This window comes from Prunus mume, linkage group LG1, assembly GCF_029339155.1.
Source record: "Prunus mume cultivar Tortuosa linkage group LG1, ASM2933915v1, whole genome shotgun sequence".
Taxonomy (NCBI): domain Eukaryota; kingdom Viridiplantae; phylum Streptophyta; class Magnoliopsida; order Rosales; family Rosaceae; genus Prunus; species Prunus mume.
Window position 1 is genome coordinate 29056080 of NC_142698.1, and position 15621 is coordinate 29071700.

Consider the following 15621-nt stretch of genomic DNA (forward strand, 5'->3'; position numbering starts at 1 on the left):
TATCAATGAAAGGCCATGGCTATCCTTGCTTCTCCTGCAGATCGTAATCTAATCATTAAAAACCATTTGGGTATTCTTTGTTTTTGGATTTCCTTGTCTGAGTTATCTAATTGGATATGTTCTTCAATGATTTTTTATTATTTGGATGAAACTGGATCTTCTTTGCCTTGAAGTCCTTTTCATGTTTTTGAATTTTTTATTTAGTGTGTACGAATTGAAGTCTTTTTTCATGGTTTTGATTGATTTTTTTTGTTTTTTGAAATTTGGGTCAATCTGTATTGATTTGTTCGTTTGCAAACTATCTGGAATTAATGCAGCCAAAGGGTGTTCATAACAAGCTGGAAAGTTGGAAACGTATTGTTTTTAAAATAATTTTTCAGTTTTGGGTTAAGAAACTGTAGTGCCATTGTTTTATACTGTTTTCTGAAAATTGTATATGGAAATATTTTTGGAAACTAGAGCCTAAGAAATGCTTTGTAAGTGGGGTATGTGTTCTCAAACCAATTCTTTAGGAAGAAGGAGATTTGCTATACTAGTTGTCATTATATTCTCAAACCAAGCGTTTGGAAACTCCTGACCCAACCAAGAAGATAAAACAATGGAATTGGTGGAATTGAACAAAGCATTCTCAAATTGCATGGTCAAACATTCAATTATTTATCTGATATGTGATTCTAAGGTTAGTTGTTTTTTCAATGTAGCATTATGATAATCAATATAGGTCTACTGATTTTAACAATGCTGCAAATCCCAACCCTGTGACCCCATTGTTACCTGATTTCATAGATCCATCTCTATGTTATCTCCTTAATTAACTACTAAGGATTTGGTCTTTTGCAGGGATCCATCTCTATATAATTTTTATTTCCTATGTTTATTATAGTTTTTTGGGATTCTTTAAATTATTTTAAAGTACTTTTAAAAACGCTTTTACTGTGTTAGCCAAACACTCAACAAAATATCAAAAGCGCTTTTATGTAGTGTAAAAGCACTTTTAAATGTGATATCCAAACAACAAACTGCTTCTTTGTAGAAGCGCTTATGTCATAAGTGCTATGGGCATAAGCGATAATGGCATAAGCGCTTCGGGAAGAAGCACTCCCAAACGAGCTCTTAATTTGTTTTTAAATTCAATTATGTCGTTTATGATCATTTTATTTAAGAATAAAATTTAAAATATAAATTCATCAAAGGATTAGGTTAACTTATGAAAAGTTGGGTTTATTATTCCCTTCATTATTGATTCTTCGCAAAATGACCCATAAAGTCAACAAGTGACAGGTCAAAACTAACACAACGAGTCGACCCCAACCCAAGTGAAAAGTCACATTCTATACACGTGGCGCTCATGCTGCATTCGTCACTCTTTTTGTCGCCTTGTAAATAACTCACCAATCGTCGTTAAATGGGAAAGACCCCAAATTATAAAAAAAAAAAAAAAAAACACAAAGAAAGCTCAAACCAAACAGATCTCTCCCTCAACTCTCAACTCTGAAACTCAAATCATTCTTCTCTCTGAGACGACGAACATCCACGAGAAGAGCTGACGAGGTATATAACAATGGCTCCGATTCCGCCAGATAACGGCGTAGAAGGAGACGATGAGAGAGAGGAAGAGGGCGAAGAAGAAGAAGAGGAAGAAGAGGAAGAAGAGGAAGAGGAAGAGGAAGAGGAGGAGGAGGAGCCGAGGCTAAAGTACCAGCGAATGGGAGGCAGCATTCCTACGTTGTTGACCAGCGATGTGGCTACGTGTATCGCCGTCGCGGAACGAATGATCGCGCTCGGAACTCACGGGGGCACCGTTCATATTCTCGATTTTCTAGGGAATCAGGTGAGGGACTGAGCTTGGCTTCAATTCAGTTTTTTATCTTCTGAATTAGTCGTTCTTGGAATCATTGTATTGAAGGTTATGTTAGTGTCATTCGTGGGATTTGAGTTTGTATTGGATCAAAATGGAGCTGGCTGGATCTGGTTTTTCTTGATAATTTTAAATTTTCTGCGGGTTTATTGGAAAATTGGGTGTAAGAGCTTGAACCTAGTGGAGTTTAGTTCAGGGATGGTCCATGGGGGTTTTCAATTGCTCAAATGGAAACAAAAAAAGAGAAAAAGAAAGCCCTTTTAGTATAATTTCATTTTATTAATTATATGCATGCAGTATTGTAAAGTGGTTTATTTTGAATTTGCTGTACTTTTATTGCCTGCCCAATCAAATTACGAAATAAAAAATAAAAAAATCTGAATCAAGTGTTTCTGTGCCAATTCAATTTTCAGCTCTGTTGAACTTACACTCCTTGTATGATGATTGAATTCTACTTCTCCTAAAACCTTCAAATCAAAAACATTTATTTTTTGATTGGGCAATTACCTCTGCATTAGGCTAGAGTTGTAACGTTTAACCTCGACAAGCAATGTAGGTTGTTTGTGATATTAGTAGGTGGTTTACCGATATGATTTCTTTGCGATGTTTGTAGTTAATTTTCGAATTTGCATTTCATATAGGCTACTGCCATTAGTAAATCCTTTACTTATCTGGTTGTTATCTGTTGCATTATCACGTTTGTTAATTCTTTTAGACATAGATAGAGTCCGTGCGACAATGTAGGCATACATTTATATACAATAGATGGGACGTGTTCCTTGGAGATGTTTGAATTTGCTCTAAGTTAGAGGACCTTGTCGCGCAGCAAGTGCAGCAATCAACACCATGATTTTAGAGAATATATAATGTCCACTTAAAACAGAATTAATTACGCACGAGTTTTCATGTTCATATGTTTGACAGTATAATTGGTACCACTTTAAATCAATTAATAATCTTTTTTCTGCTTCATAAGAAAAGAGTAGTAATTTAGTACTCTACTACTTTATGGTTATGTGGTTTACAGAAAAATTAAATAAAATAAGCATTTCTGTTGTCTGCCTTCTAAGCATTACTGTCATAAAATTTCTTCTGCCAATGCATTCAATTTAAAAATAGTGGGTCTGTCCACTTTCTTTATTTGATTTATTGGAGAGCGGGTGTTTATGTTGTGTTTTTTTGTGGGGGGGGCGGGCGGATTGGTTTAAATTTTAACTCTCTTTTGACATATTTTTATCAATTCATTAATTTGTAGGATCAGTGACCTTTTTTTTGGGTCTCATATCATATTAAGGTTGAAAGATTGTTGCATTTGGCCCCTGATTTATCATTGAAGACAATATCATGTACTTGATTGGCTTTGTTGCAGGTTAAGGAATTCCCTGCTCATACTGCTGCAGTGAATGATCTTAGCTTTGACATAGAAGGTGAATATATAGGAAGCTGTTCAGACGATGGGTCTGTTGTAATAAACAGCCTTTTCACTGATGAGAAAATGAGGTTTGAGTATCATCGCCCAATGAAGGCTATTGCTTTGGATCCAGATTATGCAAAAAAATCTTCTAGGAGATTTGCAGCTGGTGGTTTAGCTGGTCATTTATATTATAATACAAAAAGATGGCTGGGCTTTAGAGATCAGGTTTGTACTAAGCTAATATTATTGCATGTCAAAAAGAATTTTCCCAGTATGCTTTCTAATTTCTTAAAGCAAATATGTCTTTCTAGGTTTTGCATTCTGGTGAAGGTCCTATACATGCAGTGAAGTGGAGAACAAGTCTCATTGCTTGGGCTAATGATGCAGGTGTGAAAGTATACGATACTGCAAATGATCAGCGTATAACATTCATTGAAAGACCACGAGGAAGCCCACGACCTGAACTTTTGCTCCCTCACCTAGTTTGGCAGGTTAGTGAAAGAGTATAGTATTTACAGGCACACGTGGTAAATAGGTGGACCATGCTTTAATAATTTTTGATGTGGTGCATGGGAGTGAACTTACATATGGTGCTTGTATTTTTTTATTTTTTTGTTGGGGTTGGTCAAGGGTGCACTTGGAGCTTTGAGTCTTAGAGTTGTGTGATTCGGCAGAATGAAATCATGGTGAAACATGAAAGATTAAGGGCCAGCTGGTAGTGCTTTCTTAGGAAGTGCTTTTAATCACTTGCTCTTCAGCTGGAAGAAATTTTGTTAGAAGCACATGAATTCTTTTATTAAAGGGCAAGTGCTTCTTGTAAATGTGCTTGGAAGCTGTCATGTGCTGCTCCATAAAGAACTAAGCTGTGCTTCTATAACCCAGAAGCAGTTTTAATATTTTTGCGAGGCGCTACCAGATGTGCTTTTAATTATTTGTGAGCGCTTTTATCATTTGTAAAAGCATTTCCAAAGAGGTCCTAAATTTAAAGCGTAGAAGGGACTTTATAGAAGATTGCTGGAATTCGGGAGCAGCAGGTAATTTTGGGATTGTAAATGCTGTTTCAAGGGGCAGTGGAGGGATAAAGGTAGTAGCAAAATTTACTGTTTTAGGATTTTAATTGGGGAAGGAACGGAGAAACGATTGGGAGGAATTGGAATCTCAAATATCATAGGTATCTAATAGTTCTTTAACAGCTGAAGTAAAACCTAAGCCAGTCAAACCTCTCACAACTCTTTAAAAAAAAAAAAAATTACTTGGCGTAAGTACATATGGGAAATTGTCAAATTTAGACACTGTTTTTTCTTGGCGCAAATAAAACAGTGGATCATTTGTTGCTTCATTGTCGAGCGGCTTTGTCTTTATGGCCATGGCTGCTCAAGGGGACAAGTTTATATTGGTGTATTTTGGTGTCATGTAATGCACTTCTATGTGAGAACTTTAAATTTTTTTGGGGGAAGGAGGATGGGTGTAGCTCTGGGGAGATGTGCTGTGATGAAATTTTTTTGGGTTATATGGTTTGAAAGGAATAGGAGGGTGTTTGAGAATGTGCCTGGTGAGGTGGTGGAGTGCCTATAGGACAGTTCGACTTTGGGCTTCTTTTTGGGCATGGTTTGCTTTGGAGTATAGAGACCTGTCATTTTCTGTTGTTTTATCATAGGAAAAGCAGCTACTTAGTAGTTTTTTTTTTTGGGGGCATTTCTCTGGTCTTTGTTGTATCTATCTTAGGGTAGAGTTGTTGGTTGCAGGTTTCGCGTGTAATCCTTTTTAGGAGTGGACTCCTTGTACACTATTCTTGTACTTTTGTTCCTTTTTCAATGAAAGTTTTGTCTCCCATAAAGAACTAATATAATGAGAGTTTCTGCACGGGAAAAATGTGATATTCCATTTCTACACCTGCACATTATAACGCTAGATTTTACAATTAATGACTCTAAAAACTGATTTAACCTTAGAATATTTAGCACATCATCCTCATAACTATATAAGATTAATTTTTCAATGTGAAAAATGGCAGCCAAACCTTCTTTCCTAGTTTGCATTTCTATTTCTTAGTCCCTTAAATAAAGTAGTTATGGTGTTGTTTTCATGGGTTTCTCACTGTCCTGCATCACATTCAGGACGACACATTGTTGGTCATTGGCTGGGGAACATCAATCAAAATAACGTCGATAAAAACAAATCAGTCTAGAGCAGCCAATGGGACAGTTAAGCATGTCTCGATGTCAATGTCTAATATGAACCAGGTGGATATCGTGGCATCCTTTCAGACCAGCTATTTCATTTCTGGGATTGCTCCTTTTGGTGACTCTTTGGTCGTTCTAGCCTATATCCCTGGTGAAGAAGACGGGGAGAAGGAATTTAGTAGCTCTGTTCCATCACGGCAGGTATTTTATTTTGCCTCATGCTGTATGATATACATCTTGTTACTCTGCATTTTTATTTTATGTCCCCTCCGTTTGTTTTTGTTTTTGTTTTTGTTTTTTTTTTTGTTAAGTTGCTGGAAGTGTGATTTCTCCTTGAAGGTGGCTCATTATGCTTTATGAAAATGTGTATTGACCCTTTTTGTTTAATGTTTTATACCCACTTATTCACATTTATACAATTTATCACATTTACGAGCCAGCCAACAGGTTGGACTGGATTAGACACTTTGCTGTGTCTGCATTTTTGGAACCTATTGTTTAAGATCAAACTTTGTTTAATTTCTTGGTGGAAATTCCTTTTTTTTGTTTGTGGGTTTTAACTTATTTTCCTGATATCCCCTTTTCACCTTATTTAGCTTCCATAATTTTTTGCTGACTTATTTGTGCGTGTTTTTGGTGCTTATAATAAAGGGATTTTTAGATTTAGGTTATTGGTAGATGTTTTTTATTAGCTTATCCAATGACTTTTAAACCTTTAAATTTAAGCAGAAAAGTCGGACACTATATAGGTTAAATATAAATAAATAAAAAATTACAAACGTACCATTTTTTAAAACAACTTTAAAATACCATACATTCATTATACAGGTCCATTTTTCATGAAAATTATATTTATGGAAAGCTTTTGTTGCGATCTATCAACCACAACCCATTACTACACAATTATGTTAGCAAAAACTGAATTGCCATACATGTCTAACAGATACGTTCTCTTAATGCTAAAACATTCACTTTTTCTTTGATCATGATCATGTTTGTACGTCACAGATGTTATCACGTGTAATTCACTCCTTCTCATCATGATAATGCATAGTCTTACTAATACATTTTCATTATGCAATTTAATTCATTTTCACATCAGGATAACGTGTTCCTACCAATACATTGTCATTTATGTTGGTGCTTTAAGTTTTTTGTGTGCTTATTGGGAAGTTGAGTTTAAGGGTTTGAACCAAGTGGCATTTAGTACAGGGATGGTCCATGGGGTTTTTCAATGGAAACAGAAGAGAGAAAAAGAAAGCCCTTTTAGTATAATTCATTTTATTAATTAGATGCTGTATTATGAAGTGGTTTCTTTTGATTTTGCTGCACTTTTATTGTCTGCCCAATCAAAAGAAAACTCTGTTATTGTTTCTAATTATAATTTATTTGAAGCAGGGAAATGCACAGAGACCAGAAGTACGTATTGTAACATGGAATAATGATGAGCTTTCAACAGATGCTTTACCTGTACATGGCTTTGAGCATTACAAAGCAAAGGACTATTCCCTTGCTCATGCTCCTTTCTCAGGTTAACATACTTTAATTTTGAAGTTCATGGTCTAAAAATAGCAGAATAATTACATCTATATAGCTGTAAAACCCTTTAGTTTGAATTTAGGTAGCAGCTATGCTGGTGGTCAGTGGGCTGAAGGTGATGAGCCACTGTACTATATTGTATCCCCAAAGGATGTTGTCATTGCAAAACCCAGGTCAGTGCTGTATTTTTTTATTTGTGCTTGTCTATAGAGTAAATTCTGTATGAAGATTTGAAGTACATACAGTAAATAGTCTCCATCTACTCTCAAGATCCATAGTGATCAATCGATCTCTGTGTCATAAGTAAATTTTTGGTGCTTGTGACCTGGAGTGATGTCGTATTACTGTCTCATCTATATAAAAGTTATCGTTTAAGAACATAGTTAGTACAAAAAAGGAAGGTATCTGTCTTTTTTTTTTTTTTTCAATTTCAGGAAGATGCCAAGACTGAAAACTAAAACAATAAAACGAAGGAGCTACACAGAGCATCATTTAAGCCAAAACAATAGAGCAGCCAACCCCTTAAACTACCAAACTGAAGCCATCATGTAAAAGTGATTCTTGAGTTAAACTATCCAAAGAAATCAGAAACTCACCTCTTTTTTAGCCCAATAGTCTGCTGAAAGAATTAACTTCCCTATAGATATGAGAAAATTTAACCCTTATCTTAGACAAAAAGAATTGGAGTTCCGGCCAGAAACACCAAAGTTTCCAGCCGAGATAAAGAATCAGATACAATAGCATGAAAGGACCAATCCCTAAAATCTGAGGAAACTAAAGCCCATAAGGATTGAGTTAAATCATAAACTCTTGTTCTTCTAGATTTACTATTTTATATTTTGTACATACATCCTTGAATTGTTGCCTTCTTATGTTGACACCTGACTCAAGGATGATTCAGGGAAGGAGCTTAGTTGGGTGATTAATTAGCACTGTAAATCTTTACCATACTTGTATAGTGATAGTGTTAATTTGTCTTTAAGATTAATTGAATAAGAAGTTGAGGGGGTACTTAAGTGGAGGAGTACATGTCGAGTTTTATGCAACTGTAGTATTTATAAAGTTAAGCGGGATGTCGTTAACTTGTTCAAGACATGAATGCATATATTCTTTTCAGGGATGCTGAAGATCATATTTCTTGGCTTCTTCAACATGGTTGGCATGAAAAAGCTTTGGCTGCTGTTGAAGCAGGCCAGGGACGGAGTGAACTTCTTGATGAGGCATGAATTCGTTCGTTCTCATATCACAGTATAGAAAAGATGATAATGTGTCTATGTTCTGTGCTTATGCATTCCAGCAGCTCTTTTCTTCCTCAAGTTACACATTTTTCACCCGTCTGGCTAACATCGTGTAGTATCATTGTTTATTAGATTTAAGTACAGTTAAATCAGTTGGGTCATATGAATATAGATCATTTAATTTCTTATGCACTTTGGTTTTATGAGTTTTTTCTTTTTTATGCTAGGAGGCTTTATGAGATTATGAACCATAGGCAAAATCATTATAATCATCCTCATGTGAAACATATCTTAATGCTTGAAAGTTTGACATCATGGCCTTCATAAGGATTTTATTGCCCTTTCGATCAGAAAAAAGGACTATATTGCCTCTAAATTTTATGAAATGCAAGATGTTCATTGAATAATTAGAAACTAATCTTCACTTCTACAACTCCAGATATTAAAAGAATATTTCTATGTTCTCTTAGAGAGTTTCGTTCACATTTTATTTTTTATTTATTGGGTGGGTTAAATACAGAATAAATATAACCAAAGAAACATGGAAAGACTTTCTAAGATTTATGTACCTTGCGTGCACATGATGACCAAAGTAATATAGCGAACAAAGTTTTTGGAGCGGCTTGAAGCACCATGGCTTATATTTTATTGCTTTTCTCTCTTCCCTTGTAAATTTTTTGGATGCTGCTTTGATGGCTCTTTAGTATTGCTGTTGCACGTGCATGCGTTAGCTTTATTTATATAGTGTTATTCTGTAATTGATGAATTTATTTCACTTGTACTTGCACTGTTAAAATCCATGTAATTTAGTTGATTTAATTGCACAGTTTGTTCAATTTTTTCTCCTCTTTGTAGGTTGGTTCTAGATACCTTGATAATTTGATTGTGGAAAGAAAATATGCTGAAGCCGCATCTTTGTGTCCCAAATTGTTGAGAGGATCTGCTTCAGCATGGGAAAGGTACTAATTACCATTCTATATAACCCGTTTTTTACATTGTTCCCAGTAAATAATTGGCTAGTGTCATTCAATTCTTCAAAATAACTGGCAGTGGAATATGCTTCACAGATGGGTTTTCCACTTTGCTCATCTGCGTCAGCTTCCAGTATTAGTCCCATATATACCAACAGAAAACCCAAGACTACGTGATACTGCTTATGAGGTTTGTGAGGACAATTTTCCATTACCTCTGTGAACTGCTAAAGTTGTGTCACACTTTTTTATTTATTTGCCAACTGCATTATCATATGTTATCTTGTCTGTCTCTGTCTCTGTCTCTGTCTCTCTCTCTCTCTCTTGGTGCTGTTAGGTTGCTCTGGTAGCGCTGGCTACAAATCCATCTTTTCATACGGAGCTCTTGTCAACTGTTAAATCTTGGCCACCGGTGATTTATTCTTCATTGCCTGTTATCTCAGCTATAGAACCTCAGCTGAATACATCGTCCATGACAGATGCTCTTAAGGAGGTCAGTCAGAAATTATTGATACGGAATATGAATTTTGAATATTATGATAATTTTGATTTTGTTAGACACCCCTTTTCTTTTTTAGGCTCTAGCAGAGTTGTACGTGATTGATGGGCAATATGAAAAAGCATTTTCACTATATGCTGATGTAAGTGTTCTTGATGCATATTTATGCCATTTATTCACAAAGCACTTCTACAATTAGAATCTGTTACAGAATATCAACATCTTCATAGGATTTTTGTGAAAGTTGATATCTAATTGGTTAAATTTTCTTTTATTCTTTTTCTATTTCCAGCTTTTGAAGCCAGACATATTTTCCTTCATCGAAAAGCACAATTTATATGATTCCATTCGGGAAAAGGTATGGTGAATAAGATCACAACTTATATATTGTAAGTTGGAACTTATTGTTCCTGTATTTACTGTTATAGTTGTTTGTTAACAATCAACAGAAGAAATTTGTGTTTAAAAAATTTATCTGGGTTTTCTTGCTTTGATTTTCCAAATGTTTATGGATTTTGCATTGATTTTCTAGAGGCCACCTTCACAATTTCAGAACAAAAAATTTGGCCCTGGTATCAATAGCAACATAATAATTTTCTATCTAACATAGAAAACTTGCAATGTAGATAACTCATCAAGAGATGAATTATCAACATTGTCACTGTTTTAAATTTCTATCATGTTGTCTCATGCTAATTTCTATTGTGGGTGATTGTCGCTTGTGCGCTTGTAGGTTGTCCAACTGATGATGCTAGATTGCAAGCAGGCAGTTCCTTTGTTGATTCAAAACAAGGATTTAATTACTCCATCAGAAGTGGTCAAACAACTTTTGAATGCAAGTGACAAGTGTGATTCCAGATATTTCTTGCATGCATATTTGCATTCACTATTTGAAGCAAACCCTCATGCTGGAAAGGATTTTCATGATATGCAGGTATTGTGGAAGCTGAAATAATTTATTTGTTCATGTGATTATACCGGTTTCTGTATGTGTGATGAAGCTACTTATATAATTATTGCCTTAACTCCATTAATGGTTTCTGTGTGATATAATTGAGTTGTTCTAGGCTATAAGATGTTACGTCTGTTAAATATTCTATATATCTTATTAAGACGAGGACAAAATTGAGTTCAGGGTAGACAAATGAAATACTTGCACTCGCACATTTGTAATCAACTGGGTCTCTGGGATCTTTTGGAAACTCTTGCAGCCTCCTGGATATTGTATTAAAATTTTCTCTTTATAAGTTTACTAGATTCATGAATGCATGATACATGCCTTTTCATTTCCCTCTCTTTTGGTTGAAGAAAAAGAGTGCTTTCTCATGCAATTTGAACACTTGGGATTTGTGATAAACAAGATTATGCAGGGGTTCACATGGAAAAGCAGATGCAGCTTTTCTTGTTTTCAGATATCTTATGCTTTTCTACCTTCTTTTTGCTACTCCTAGGTACTATGAGTTTTATGAATTGATTTCATACATTTTCCTACCTCTTCTGTCTCATCTTCTTCAGACGCCTATTACGTGCACTTCCTACAAAGGTGGCCCTCCACCTCATTATGCGTAAACTGATCACTAACTCACCTAAATCCTAATGCATCTAAAATGTGGTTATTATTTCTTCAATCACTTGTGGCTGAATCTGACCTGCCATTATGTTGTACTCAAGTATTTTCCAAGTTCTTCAAGAAACAACTGGGTTTGCTGTTTAGGACTAGATCTTGATGTTACTGTCTTGCTTTCATCGTTTCAATATGCAATGAATGAAACTGAAGTTGCAGATCTTTGTTATTGCTTAAAAAAAAGTATTAGGTACTATATAGTTTGCATCAGCGGTTTGTTTTTAAGAGGCTTCCTTAAGATATCTATTTCAATTATTACATGATGTATTGTATGAGGTTGTACTCTTTTCTTTCTTGTGCAATAGCTTGTGTTAGGTTATCACAATAGTTTGTGCTGTTTGGTGAAGTTTAATCTATGTGTTTTCTTTTATGCACATTGTTTAACACTTGTGCTGTCGTTTGTTTACTGTGGTAGGTAGAGCTTTATGCAGACTACGATTCAAAGATGCTACTTCCTTTTCTTCGTAGTAGTCAACATTACAAACTTGAGAAGGTTTGAACAGTTAATAAATGATCAATTAGGATAAACTTAATGTTTTTCAATGAATTGATTATTTGAATATACTTCACAGGCATATGAAATTTGTATCGGAAGAGGCCTTTTGAGGGAGCAAGTCTTCATTCTTGGAAGAATGGGAAATGCGAAACAAGCCCTTTCTGTAATCATAAATAATCTTGGGGATATTGAAGAGGTACCTAATGTCCTCTTAATGTGGAAGAGGATTTTCTTTCAACAGATTGCTTCGGTTATTCCTTTGGGGTTATTTTTATCTCTTTACTGTGAAGTGTGGGGTGATAACGATGAATGTTATGGCTGTGTACAGGCTGTGGAGTTTGTAAATATGCAACATGATGATGAACTTTGGGAAGAATTAATTCAGCAGTGTCTTCATAAACCTGAAATGGTATTTGTTCTCCCTAGTCTGCAGATCTAGTGTTTATCTACGTTGTGGTAATTGGATATATCTACTTGTCCTCTTCAAGGTCCTCTAAAATTTCGTCCACTAATTGACAGGTAGGCGTGCTATTGGAGCATACAGTTGGAAATCTAGATCCTCTATATATAGTGAATATGGTTCCTAATGGGTTGGAGATTCCTAGGTCAGTTTGATCAGAATGTTGTGGTGTTCGTTTTAATGCTACTTTCTTATATTCCTATTTCTATTAATTAATAGAATTCTTTGTTTCCCTATAATTCCTAGCATAAATGACTGTTGGCATTTTAAGAATGAAACTTACAGGATTCTTCATAATGTTTGTTGACATCCGTTCTGGTGGTAAAATCTTGTGCCTCGGATGCAAAATCATAGCATTAATTATGTTACATTTTTTTTTGGTTAGAAGTCCTGACCTGTTTTTTACTCATGCTCGCTCTCATGTGTAGATATCCTCTAGATGGAAGAAAAGAGTAGCATCTTTAGATTAGATAAATAAATACACACACACGTAGACAGAGATCCTTTTCTTGTCTTTAGATTGCTTGATTTTCAATGTCATTCATATATGTATATCACAGGTCCAAGAACTACCATGTTTTCTTTTTATATGGCAGTGAAAGTCAAACGATACGTTTTAAAAAGTTGTTCAGCTTGTGCCATGACAAGGAGAATCCATATCAGATGGACATAAATAAAGATGTTTGGTGCAACATATGCATGCATTATGTATGTATTAAACATGCATCCATATGCCCACACACCCACACACATATTGCACATATGGAAGCAAGTTTGAACATATATCTTTGTGTAATACGTCTTAGTGTATAGGAAGCTCGTATGGATACGTATATACATATTTTCGTATGTGCTTATGTATACACATCTGTGTTGTATATATGCTGGAACTTGCTATACTCTGACATAACATAACCTGGATATTTGTCAGTGATAAATACGAAGGTTCTGAACTTATAGAAGTATTTGTATTGACCTTGTGCAATTTTCGGTTTCAGGCTTAGGGATCGCCTAGTGAAAATCATCACCAATTACAGGACTGAAACATCTCTAAGACATGGGTGCAATGATATCCTTAAGGTACTCCTGTCTTCCAATTAAATTTGTTAGATTTGAATAGAGCGCGGTGTAAAAATTCTGAGACTGGGTGTAATTGGGGAAACAGGCTGATATTGTCAACCTCTTGGTCAAATACTACAAAGAGGCAATACATGGAATTTACTTGAGCAATGAAGAAGACGAGGCACGGACGAAAAGGAATGATAGTAGGGCTTCTCAGGTGATAGAGAAATCACCAGGTGTGAGAAGTATGGAGGTTAAATCAAAACCTAGGGGTGGTGCAAGGTGTTGCATGTGTTTCGATCCCTTTTCTATACAAAGCCTTAATGTCATCGTTTTCTTTTGCTGTCATGCTTATCACATGACTTGTCTTATGGATTCCACCTATACTAGTGGAATAAAAGGGAGTGGGGCCACTTCCAGTGACAGAGTAGCAGATAATGAGTATGATGATAGTGTTGTGGAAGAAGATGATGATGATACCCAATCGGGTGACTCTCGTATGCGTTGTATCTTATGTACTACTGCTGCTAGTCGAGTTAAGTGATGGTGTGCTTGATGGTGCTTTCAATGTTGCATGCTCATTATTAATTTTTTTTTTTTCGGGTTCCAAGTTTTTGTGTGCACATGCAAGTGTGCGGCTTCTATTTATCGTTTCTTTTGTTGTGCTTTTGGTGTCAATTCTTGTATCATAGTTATACATATTTATTGTGTAAAGCGGCTTTTATTCCTTGGTGAGTTATGAGGATTGTTGCCATCAGGCCTAGTTTCTTCAGTGCACATTGCAGATGGAGTTGATATGTACCTGCGTTGCTGTAGTAGTAGAGAGGGTTTTGAGTGGAGTCAGACGAACAATAAATTTCAGTATTTTCTTTGTTGTCATAATTGATTGAATTTTATCTCTTCCTTTGAACAATGCAGAGAGTTTTCTCATCTTGTTGAAATTTGTTTATTTTAATATGGATCTTGGATGTTCTATTTGATATGGATCGATCAGAGCTTACTGATAGAACGCAAAGCCAAGTGGATATTGGTATTTTAAAAGGATGCTTATTATCAAAAAAATTAACTCAAATACAATTTTTGTTTTTTGTTTGCCAAAGTTAGGAAAGGCTTCGAGCCTGGGTTTAGGTCATTTCAAGTGGGCTAGATTCTGTTGGCAACTCAAATACAATAGAATAGAATCCATCTGTTTTTGACCGATTTAAACATAGATATGACTAAATGACACATTTTTCTTGGATAAATAAACGTCACACGACTTATGTTTGCTTGTCTCCTGGTTGGTTACTGCATGAGGATTAGGTTATTTCCAACACTCAATGCCATCCATATTTGGTACTTCACAATTGCAAATCAGTCCCTTGGTTCTATTTGAAAATTCTAATCCTCGTTCCATAAGCTTGAAAACTCCACCTTCAAGGTAAGAAACGTAAAACCAAAGCAAATGTCATGACTGGCATCATTCACTGAAATTTGGATGGTCGTCAAAACTTGTACTTGAACAAATTAGTAACCAAAAGAGAACAGAAGAAATTTATAAAGTCATCCTACTTGTGAGATGATAAAACATGCGTATTCCAGTTATATATATATATATATATATATATAGAGAGAGAGAGAGAGAGAGAGAGAGAGAGTATATGGAAGTGCAAAAGTATACAAAAGTATATAAGGTTATCCATGTACACATCGTGTTTTTCGGTTCATTCTTAATGTGGGAAACTCTCACCTTGTTACGAATGTCTCACATGCGTTAATGTATAGAAAAATAATATACGAACTCTTAGAGCATCTCCAACCAACCAGTTAAATGACAAGGGGCATGGCAAATGGTAACAATTGAAGCTGCTTGGAGATCCAACCGAGTTGTCGTTGCTGACATAAAAAAGAAGGCTGGAGCAAAGACGTCAAAATTGATGCCAACATACCGAGGCGTTATTTCCTTGTTTTGAATCTTTTATTTCCATTGGCCCACTTAGCTTTAATTACTAATACTGTTTGTTGTCTTTGATTGGTGCCATCGGATTTTTTAAAAATTCTTTTGGCCTCACCAGCTTTTATTGTTTTTAAAACCTATTGAAAAATAATAGTAAAATCTTAGTATTTTTTTAACATTTCGGGTGGAGTATAAAGTTATACATGTCAAATAGCCACATCAACGATCAAATTCAAATTAGGTGTTTTGTATTTGTCATCTCCATTGGAGATGCTCTTAGGTATCTCTTTCTTAGTCGGTTTTGTAGGAAAAAGTTCTATTCACTTTGATATCACATGGAA

The 15621-nt window shown here is 35.3% G+C and overlaps 1 protein-coding gene across 2 annotated transcripts; it reads left to right on the forward strand.

Moving 5' to 3' along the window:
• Window positions 1-1407: 1407 nt before the first annotated feature.
• VPS41 (vacuolar protein sorting 41) lies at window positions 1408-14285 on the forward strand. Of its 2 annotated transcripts, none has more exons than XM_089044071.1 (19): window positions 1408-1831; window positions 3228-3497; window positions 3584-3763; window positions 5390-5656; window positions 6851-6986; window positions 7077-7167; window positions 8112-8214; window positions 9088-9191; window positions 9300-9393; window positions 9541-9696; window positions 9782-9844; window positions 9995-10060; window positions 10436-10636; window positions 11742-11819; window positions 11899-12018; window positions 12151-12231; window positions 12342-12427; window positions 13281-13362; window positions 13448-14285. In XM_089044071.1, exons 1-19 carry the CDS (start codon window positions 1562-1564, stop codon window positions 13886-13888), a joined length of 2889 nt encoding a protein of 962 aa, XP_088900197.1. In that variant the 5' UTR covers window positions 1408-1561; the 3' UTR covers window positions 13889-14285. The 2 variants fall into 2 exon arrangements, with proteins under 2 accessions (XP_088900197.1, XP_008226836.2); XM_008228614.2 differs by having other exon boundaries at window positions 6854-6986.
• The last annotated feature ends 1336 nt before the right edge of the window (window positions 14286-15621 follow it).

Coding starts and splice junctions, on each gene's coding strand:
- VPS41 (XM_089044071.1), top strand. CDS start 1,562: ATGGCTCCGATTCCGCCAGATAACGGCGTAGAAGGAGACGATGAGAGA. Junction 9,192..9,299: donor TCTGCTTCAGCATGGGAAAG/GTACTAATTACC, acceptor TATGCTTCACAG/ATGGGTTTTCCACTTTGCTC. Junction 10,061..10,435: donor ATGATTCCATTCGGGAAAAG/GTATGGTGAATA, acceptor GTGCGCTTGTAG/GTTGTCCAACTGATGATGCT.